Source organism: Rhinopithecus bieti, unplaced genomic scaffold (assembly GCF_001698545.2).
Source record: "Rhinopithecus bieti isolate Rb0 unplaced genomic scaffold, ASM169854v2 scaffold_7684, whole genome shotgun sequence".
Taxonomy (NCBI): Eukaryota; Metazoa; Chordata; class Mammalia; order Primates; family Cercopithecidae; genus Rhinopithecus; species Rhinopithecus bieti.
The window spans coordinates 3,685,241-3,695,718 of NW_016806071.1; the positions used below are offsets into that span (position 1 = coordinate 3,685,241).

A 10,478-nucleotide genomic window follows, 5' to 3' on the forward strand; every position below is an offset into this window, starting at 1 on the left:
AAAAAAAAAAAAAAAAAAAAAAAAAGATTTGGTAGGGTATAAGAAAGGCAATAGAGAGAGATAAGGCTGTAAAGATATTTTTGGGAAAGCCTTGCATGCCTTTATTCAGCGAACGTTTACAGAGTACCTGGGAGTCACCTTTACTCAGCAGACATTTATGAATTACTTCTGTTTCCAGGTAAGATAAAATTTCTGGTTATAACGTTTAGTGCTTCATTGTAATCTCTCCTTTCTTCCCCATTTCCACTTCCCACCAGGCAACTACTTTTCTGCTTTTGTCACTATAGATAGATTGCATTTTCTAGAGGTCTGTATAAGTGGAATTATACAGAATGTATTCTTTTTTTGTCTGGCTTTTTTCGCTCAGTATAATTACTTTGAGATTCATTTATATGTTGTGTAAGAGTGGTTAATTTCTTCTTGTATCTGAGTAGTGTTCCATTGTATGGCTATACCACAATTTGTTTATCCATTCACCTGTTGATAAATATTTGTCTCATTTCAAAATTTTTGGCTCTGTGGGTCTGAGTATGGACATACGCTTTCATTTATCTTGGCTAAATACTTAGAATGACTGGGTCATGGCACATGTTTTTTTTAGCAGCTTTATTAAGATACAATTTACATTTATTTTTACTTATTTAGTCATTTGTCTCAATGTGGGCTCATAGATATTTGATACTTTGGGTTATAATGGGATATAATTTTCTTTTGTTCAGATTATTCCAGCTTTGGCCATTGGGAGCTGTTTTACTTGTCTTCCTGGTCCCTTTTATATATATCCATCAGTGTGTGGTTTTTTTGTTTGTTTGGGTTTTAACACTTTCATATTGTCTGGCACTATAAGATGCTCCTGGCACTTCGTGTATATTTTGTGCCCTACTCCTAGAATTAGGCATTTGTCCAAGGAGCAGTGATTCCTTTTGTTGGAGAATGATATTAGAAACTAAGACCTAAACACTAGGTGTGCTTGCTGGTACTGGGCTGTTGTTGCTTCGAGGCCATCTCAGAGCAAGAAAATGTGTGTGTGTATACTAACCTATGTATATAAACTTACTGTAAATATTTCTATATGTAGCCATCTTTTTTTTTGAGACAGAGTCTCACCCTATCGCCCAGGCTGGAGTGCAGTGGCGCGATCTCAGCTCACTGCAAACTCTGCCTCCCGGGTTCACACCATTCTCCTGCCTCAGCCTCCCGAGTAGCTGGTAATACAGGCATCTGCCACCACGCCCGGCTAATTTTTTGTATTTTTAGTAGAGATGGGGTTTCACTGTGTTAGACAGGATGGTTTTGATCTCCTGACCTCGTGGTCCACCCTCCTCGGCCTCCCAAACTGCTGGGATTACAGGCGTGAGCCACCGCGCACAGCCTATATGTAGCCGTCTTATCTGTATTAAACCAAACGTGATTTCGTAATGGTATATCCAACTCTAACCCATTACCACATGGCTCATTTTAGCGACACGTATATGTAAACTCCCACTCCAGCAGTGAGAAACCTGTTTCCTACCATCTATTATTCATTTTTTAAGTTGTTCCATTTTAGTACATATATATAGCAGTATCGGAACTGTTAATCAGTACCCCTGTGGGAAACAACTTTATTAGTTAGAGTACAGTGCTTATGTATCATTTCTTAGTCTTACTGATTCCACTCATTTTCAAATTTACTTAGGTCAGCACCTTTCCCCCCACTCCCTCATGTGAAGTTGTTTCGTACATTTATAATAGTTAGATATTTTGTCACAGTCTACATTACATCCTGAGATCCCCAACCTCCTAGTTGATTTTTTTTAATTGCATACATTAAGGCTAACTCTTTGTGCTGCAAAATTCTGTGGGTTTTGACAAGTGCACTGTGTCATGTGTCTACCATTAGAGTGTCATACAGAATAGTTTCACTGCCCTAAAAACAAATTAACAAATTACATGAATTTCATTTATTTAACTCCCCTTAACTGCATTTATTTTTAAAAAGCTGAATATTAGTTTAATTCATTATAACAAATTCTTAATAAATTACTGCTTTGTTCCTGTTACTGTATTAACTTTTGGGGATAAGTCTGGAAGAGATAGGGAAAAAAAGACTTTGTTCTTAAGAAATATATGGACTTACTTGGAAAAATAAGATGAATATAAATGAAATAACTAGAAAACCAAAAGGACAAAATAAATCAGGTACTAGACTATGGCACACAGTTTGAAGAACTAAAGAAGTGAAACTAAGGAGAGATCATTGAAAGCTGTGGTTAGGCAGAACAGTTTATAGGGAAGATAGAAATTTTGACCAGGCATTTGAGGGAACTGTTAAATTTGAATGGGCCAGATGCCTAGTATAGCAATATGAATACAGATCTTAACAGATGGGAAAATAAACATGGATATGGGGGAGAGTGAAGAAGTAAATAGGTTTGTAGATATACGGAAAATGATCATGTGAAATGTTCATATATATATATATATATCTTAAAATTATTTTCTGTTTCGTTTCTTCCCTTGGGTTGCTAAAACAGAAAACAGTTTTTTTCCTTCTATCTCCCAGACCCTTCCCCAGTAACATTTCTGGTTTTAAAGTCAGAGAAGTCAACAAATAATGAACAAACTGTAAGTAAAATTTTTAGGGTAAAAACTTGAACATGTTTTCAGATTCCGTTTTCCTTACTTTTCTTTTTCCTTTTTTCTTCTTTTTGTAAACCCAGATGAGTTATCACCACCTTGTTCTGAACAACACAACAGGGAGCAAATTTTAATTGGCTTGGAAAAGTTTATTCAAAAAGAATATGATGGTATGTCACAGGTTAAAAAATTTATTGCGTTTTTGCTGTAGTCATGTCTTGAGTTTCATTTATTTAAAAATACTTATTGAATGTTATGTGTTAAGTACTATTCTAGTTGCTGGGAATACAATTCTAATGAAAGAGATGAAACCTTATGAAGCTTATGTTTCAAATGGGGAGACAAACAGTTGACTAATAAATATATAATATTATATCAGCAAATAATACATGCTGTTAAATGTGCAGGAGATAAAAGAAGTGATGGGGTGTTATGATAGGCCTCTCTCATAAGGTAGCATTTGAGCAGAATCCTGAATAACATGAAGGAGCAAGTTATATAAATATCCAAGGAGAAAACATTGTTGATGGAACAAGACTAGATGATGTCTGGCGTATTTGAGGAGTAGCCAGGAAGTAAGTGTGGCCGGAGTGGATTACTAGAGGTAGATTGTAATGTATGGTCTGGGAATTAAGTCATTAGTGCCTTATGGAGGTTGGTAGAAAGACTTTGGATTTTATTTTGAGTACCTAATGAGAATCTTTTAGAGGATTTTTAGTTAATTAATGACATGATCTGAGAGAATGGGTTGCTGGGCTATAAGACTAGAAGCAAGTAGAACATTTAGGAGGCTGCTGTGTGAGGCCAGAGTAGATGAGAAGTGGTCAGATTTGGGATATATTTTGATGTTAGAACCAACAGGATTTGCTGATGGAAAATGTGAGGCATGAAAGAAAGAAATCAAGGATGGTTTCAAGGTTTTTGCTATAACAGTAACAGTGGGTGGTCCTATATAACAGAGGCAGAGAGAGCAGGAAGAGTAAGTTTTGGGCATGGGGATGAAGAATCAAGATTTTTGTGACTAAATATTTTAGAAAAGGATAAAAGTTGACTTAAATCCGAATGAATTTGTACTTTTACAAGATGACCTGTTATGTGCTATATATTACATTTAAAAGTATTTGAAAACAAAGTATTTTTTAATTAAAAAATTATATTATCATTATTGTTTTTTAGAGACAGGGTCTCACTCTGTTGTCCAGACTGGAGTGCAGTGGCATGATCATAGCTCACTGCAGCCTCAAACTGCCGGGCTCAAGCAATCCTCCTGCCTTAGCCTCCCAAGTCGTTAGGACTACAGGTGTGTGCCACCATGCTTGGCTAATTTACTTTTTATTAAAAAATTTTTTTTTGGCCAGGTGCAGTGGCTTATGCCTATAATCCCAGCACTTTGGGAGGCTGAGGCAGGTGGATCACCTGAGGTCAGGAGTTTCAAACGAGCGTGGCCAACATGGTGAAACCCGTCTCTACTAAAAATACAAAAATTTGCTGGGTGTGGTGGCACATGCCTGTAGTCCCAGCTACTCCGCCGAGGCAGGAGAATCACTTGAACCCGGGAGGCAGAGGTTGCAGTGAGCCAAGATCATGCCTTTGCACTCCAGCCTGGGTGACAAGAGCGAAACTCCGTCTCAAGAAAAAAAAAAAAGAATACATACATACATACATACATACATACATATATATATATATGTGAAATAGGACATTGCTCTGTCACCTGGGCTCAACTGCAGTGGTGCGATCATGTCATCAGGGTTCAGCCTTGACCTCTGAGGCTCAAGCGATCCTCCTAACTTAGTCTCCTGAGTAGCTGGGACCACAGGTACACGCCACCACACCCAGCAGATTATTTTTTGTAGAGATGGAGTCTCACCATGTTTTCCAAGCAGGTCTCAAACTCCTGAACTCAAGTGATCCACCTACCTCAGCTTCCCAGAATTCTAGGATTACAGGCATGAGCCACTGCACCCCGCCTTCTTTTTCTTTTTCTTTTAAAATTTTTTTGTAAAGACAAAGTCTCACCATGTTGCCCAGGCTGGTCTCAAACTCCTGACCTCAAATGATCCTCCTACCTTTGCTTCCTGAAACACTGGGATTATAAGAGTATATAAAGTATTGACCAAATCTGAGTCTCTATTATATAAAACTCATGCTCATTTTTATTTACTGATGAGTATAGTTTCTTTTTTGCCTCTCAGCTATCATTGAAATTTCAAGTAGAGCATCAGAACTGGATGGGGGTATTTAGTTTTGAAAGTATAAATGTCCTATCTAAATGTGTAGTCTACTTTAGAACTAATAGGAAGAGCCAGGCCCAGTGGCACACACATGTTATCCCAGCCACTTGGGAGATTGAGGTGGGAGTATTCTTTGAGGTGAGGGGTTCGAGGCTGTAGTGTATAATGATTGTGCCTGTTAAGAATACCCAGTGCGCTATAGCCTGGGCAACATAGCAAGACCCTGTCTCTTAAAAAAAAAAAAAGTGATAGGAAGAAAAATCCAACTCTGTTAAACCATAGCTTATTTGAAATGGTGGCTGTTATTAGATGACACTGAGTCTGAAGGGTAACCCTATCATAATTTGTATCACGTGGACTATAATTACTCATTTTTGGAAGAGAATCATATACTAAGGTGGTGTTTGTAAACCTACATGAATTGTGCTTTGAAAGAACTAATTTATTTTTAAGAGGGCAGTCCTCAAATATTGATCTTAACTATTGGTAGTGATGTTGAGAATGTATAAAAGCAGATGGATTTATTACGTAAGTCAGAAAAAGCTAAAAGTCTCAATGATTGTTTGGATGTGGACCTTGAGAGAGAGATACTAAGTATTGCACCTGTATTTCTGATGTGGGCAACTGAGTGCATGATGGTACTATTTGCTAAGAACAGTGATAATAGAAATAATAATAGATTTGGGGTGAAGTTGATAGTTCTGATGTTGAATTTATGATGTCTGTGGAAAATTGGAAAAAGCAGTTGGGTACATGGGTATGGGAACTTGGGCAAAAGCTTGAGCTCAAGATATTTTGGAATTTCTCAGTATTTCTTCCAGTGATAGGTAATTTAAATCATAGAAAATGGCGAGAGTATGTTGTATTAGGTCATTAGTAGATAATAGAAGACTCCTCCTCTCTGCTAATAATAAGACTTTGGACTTTGTTTTCCTTTGCTTAGAAAAGGCAAGATTGTGCTTATTTGGCTCTTCTAAGAATGGATTTGGATTTCGTGATAGTGATCTGGATATTTGTATGACCCTGGAAGGCCATGAAAATGCAGAGGTAAGAGTGTTTGGAAAGCGTTATGTAAGTTTATTTTCTCCCAGTGACGATTCTATTTTTATTTTTGTATGTGATAGTGATAAAATGTGGTATCACTCTTTGTATAAATATATTAGCAAAATAAGTGTTTGAAATATGAAAACAATAGCATTTTCAATTTAGAAGACATTGAAATCTTAAAAGTGTTTCAGTAGTTTTATGATACAAAAACCATGTGACTGAGAGTTACAAGTGATTTGTAATGAATTTTGGGAAAAAGTTAATATACCACAAAGTTGGAATTTTTTCACCAGAGCCAATGAGAAGCTGATGCTTCAGTTTCGTAGTGAACAATGATCTTTCATACTTTGTCTTCTCATATCTCTTTCATTAGATGACGTCTTTGTATTACTATAGTAATACTATATGACCACTGTAGTAAATACAGGTGGTCATCTAATTTATAATTCGTTTTGTTCTAAAAGTTAGTTATAATTTTTGGCCACTCACATAAAATTTTTTCCATAGAAGCAATGTTATAAATGATATGCTAAGGGCTGGGCATGGTGGCTCATGCCTGTAATCCCAGCACTTTGGGAGGCCGAGGTGGGCAGATCATGAGGTCAAGAGATTGAGACACTCCTGGCCAACATGGTGAAACCCCGTCGCTACGAAAAATAAAAAAATTAGCTGGGCATGGTGGCACACGCCTGTAGTCCCATCTACTTGGAAGCTGAGGCAGGAGAATCACTTGAACCTGGGAGGCAGAGGTTGCTGAGGTCGCACCACTGCACTCCAGCCTGGCGACAGAGTGAGACTCGGTCTCAAAAAGATAATAAATAAATAAATAAAATGCCAAGATAGCTTTTAGAAACTCATTTCGGGCGGGGAGGAGAACTAACATTTATTGAGTTCCCAGTATACACTTTTACATACATTATCTCATTTCATTCTTACAACCACCTTCGAGGTAGGTATTATTTCCCCCATTTTACAGATGAGGAAACTGAGGCTTTGAAAGATAAACTGACTTGTCCAAGTTCACACAGCTAGTAATTGTTGGAGCCGGGATTCGTAACCCAGGTCTGTCTGACTCCAGAATTCATGCTCTTTCCGTTGTATCTCACTGCCTCTCTGTAATTTTTTTAACCCATAATGTAGCTGAAATATAGTACTAATAGTACTGTAGAACCTAACCACTGCTTTCTGAAACTGATAGTTTTCTGAGTTCCACCGTGAGATGCCAGGAGCAGACCTTCCCCAAGTGCAATTTCAGCAGTGAGAGTGGGTACTTACGCTTTCCTTTTTTGTATACCAGGCTTAATAGTGGGAAGGAGATTGTCCAAGCTCCAGGGAAGAAAAGGACTGATTGGACAGGGAAGAAGTGTCCCAGGCCTTCTCAACGGCAACTAGCAAAGGAGGGTATCCTTGCAGATGTTCAGTCCTTTACCAGCCTAGCTATTGGTATTTATGTTTTAAAATGAGGGACTGCTTGCAAGATTGGGGTGAGGCCCAGCTTCTGGCATCTGTAGTGGTGTCAGTATCGCCTCTGTTACGTTATAAAAGAATTCAGCAGAATAGTGTGCTTTTCTAAAATCATTCTTTCAAAAGGTGGTTTTGGAATTGTTAGACCCGGAGTAAAGATGGCAGTGATGACTTATTTCTGGCCATAAGAGGTTGCTTCTGGTGTCTTATAAAGAAACTGAAAAGTTGCAAGTATTTTATTTGTTCTCCTTTACTAAATTCTGCTTAGAGCCACCTACTTGGAAAGTGGCTGCCCTTCTCCATTCTGAAGAGTAAGAATTGAGGGAATAGGAAATGATTTTTTTACCCAGGAAAGAGGTTAGAGTTTAGATATCTTCTATGTAAAATTTATTAATTAAACTTCTAATCACTAAGGGTTTGTATATTGTATATAATATGTGCCATTCCTACTGGGAAGTTGAAACAATGAAAATAATAAATCATTTTCTTTCAGATGAGCCATAATTGAAACTTTTAAGATTTAGCATAATTGTATTCTTGAATAATAAAGAGAAAAATTACCTCCTTTGTTAATTTTATCATATGTGAATTAGTAACTAATGGTTTCTTTGAAATCCTTTGGTTTAGCTGCAATGGCTCCTGCTCTCATGTAGCTAAAAAGAACATGTTGGAAAAATGGAAGTTACTTTATAACTCTTGGGATTGATGTTTATACCCTTCAGCTATTTCCAGTTAATTTTTAATGCCATAATCATTATGTATTATGATTATCATTACCATACCAAATCTGCTGTCTCTGGTTTTTACAACAGTAACACATTTACATTTACAGAGGTAAGAATTTCCTTGGAGAAATAGGTGCTGGTGATAATAGGAGTATCTTTCTTTTCCACATCAACATAATAATAATAAATAACTCACAGATTTAAAGGCTTATTTTGTGCCAGGCATTCTGCTGAGTGCTTTACATACATAATCTCATGTAATCCTCCCAACAGCTCTGCAGGACAGGAGTTTGTGATTGTCTTGATTTTATAGAATAGTAATGTGATGCTCAGAGAGGTTAAACATCTGGTCAGTCACACAGCTAATCAATACTTAGTTTAAGATTTGAATCCAAGTTTGTCTCAATTGAGAGCCTATGTCCTTTATCACTATATTGTTTTGCCCTCGCCAAACTCACCTGTAGTTGTTTATTCACTTTTTGAAAACCGTATTCTTCTCCTGTCTTTGTGCTTCCCAAACTTTAATCTGCATGTGAATTACCTTGAGATTCTGTTAAAATGCAGATTATGATTTAGTAGACTGGGGAGGGTCCTCAGATTCTGCATTTTTATGAAGTTTCCAGATTATGCTGATACTGTAGGTCTATGAATCACTTACTTGGAGTAGCAATGTTATTATAGGACTTTATGGCTGGAAATTTTAAGTGCTACTATTAAATGCCTAGATTAAAGTAGAATTTGCACAAGGTGAAATTGAGTCAAACCTTTATTTATTTGGTTTGTTTTTTAGAAATTAAATTGTAAGGAAATAATTGAAAATTTGGCAAAATTCTTAAGAGACATCCAGGTATGAATTTTAAATCTTTAAAACAAAAGAATTTTTTTTAGCATATATGAAAATTATTTAACCTACTGAAGTCTTTTTTTTTTTTTAATTAGGTTTAAGAAACATTTTGCCTATAACTACTGCCAAAGTGCCTATAGTAAAATTTGAACACAGACGAAGTGGGTTAGAAGGCGATATCAGTTTATATAATACATTGGTAAGTTTATCTTTATGGGCTGTGTATATACTTTTCATTTTAAAAGTTTACAGATTACTGACTCTACCTTTATGTTTAAAACTTTCAAATGTGAGCAGTATAAGGAAAAAGTATTTTACTAGTTATCTTGATACTTCCTTTAGATTGAAGGTCAGTTTTGTTTGACTCACTAATAGGTATTTTACATTTTACATTTGTATATTCTGTATTTGGAGTGTATTACATTTTAAAATCTGATTTGTAGTTTAAGTTTAAGAAATTTGAAATGCTTTCAAATATGTAATTATTTTTCAGGCTCAACATAACACAAGAATGCTAGCTACTTATGCAGCTATTGATCCTAGAGTGCAATATTTGGGATATACTATGAAAGTGTTTGCTAAGGTATTTATGAAGAAATTAATGATATGCTTTGTAGTAATGCTCATGATAATTAAAGTGAAGCATACTAATATCAGATTTGTGAAATATATTGTCTCAATTTTGTTTATCTGAGCTTTTAAAAAAAGAAACTTTCAGTATTATATAGGTTGAATTGATACCTATCAGAGTAGGGTGGCTCTCAGTCTTTTTTTCCTCTATGTGCTCTATTCCCATGTGCAACTGACTAGTCAGTTTCTCAGCAGTAAAATTTTTCAATGCAGTGATTTTCAACCCCAGGCATAGGAGTTGGCATATCATTCTAGTTAAGAATTTCTGAGTTAAGGAATCTTATATTTGAGTTTAGTGATTAATTTTTATGACCCAGAAAACAAAACAATACCAGTAATACCTTATGCTTCTCCTATTATAACACTTGTTACGACATTGAATTTAGTTTTCTTGTTCTTTTGCTAAATGTGTAAACTAGATGAGGACAGGGACCTCTGTTTCCCTAGTTCATTGTAGTGCCTGCTTTATGGTAGCTGCTCAGTAAAATGATTAATTTTATTAATGTGTTAGTGGAAGAGTTTTAGTAGGGGAGAAACTTGGTCAGATTTTCATTTCATAAAACTTCCTTTTTCTAATAGGAAGGCTCTTGTTATTGTTGCTGTTGTTATTGTTGCTCTTTGGCCCAGGCTGGAGTGCAGTGGTGAGATCTCAGCTCACTGCAACCTCCGCCTCCTGGGTTTAAGCGATTCTCCTGCCTCAGCCTCCCAAGTAGCTGGGATTACAGGCACTCACCACCACGTCTGGCTAAGTTTTGTATTTTTAGTAGAGATAGGGATTCACCGTGTTGGCCAGGCTGGTCTCAAACTCCTGACCTCAAGTGATCCTCCAGCCTCGGCCTCCCAAAGTGCTGGGATTACTGTGCCTGACTGGAAAGCATATATATATATATATATATATATATATTTTTTTTTTTT

The 10,478-nt window shown here is 36.5% G+C and overlaps 1 protein-coding gene across 1 annotated transcript in view; it reads left to right on the top strand.

Annotated features, from left to right (window-relative positions):
• TUT4 (terminal uridylyl transferase 4) overlaps window positions 1–10,478 on the top strand; it is a 142,844-nt gene that overhangs the window by 97,853 nt on the left and 34,513 nt on the right. Inside the window, 6 exon segments of the mRNA XM_017874598.1 lie at window positions 2,703–2,789; window positions 5,797–5,900; window positions 8,880–8,910; window positions 8,913–8,936; window positions 9,029–9,132; window positions 9,427–9,516. Coding sequence (XP_017730087.1) covers window positions 2,703–2,789; window positions 5,797–5,900; window positions 8,880–8,910; window positions 8,913–8,936; window positions 9,029–9,132; window positions 9,427–9,516 — 440 coding nt within the window.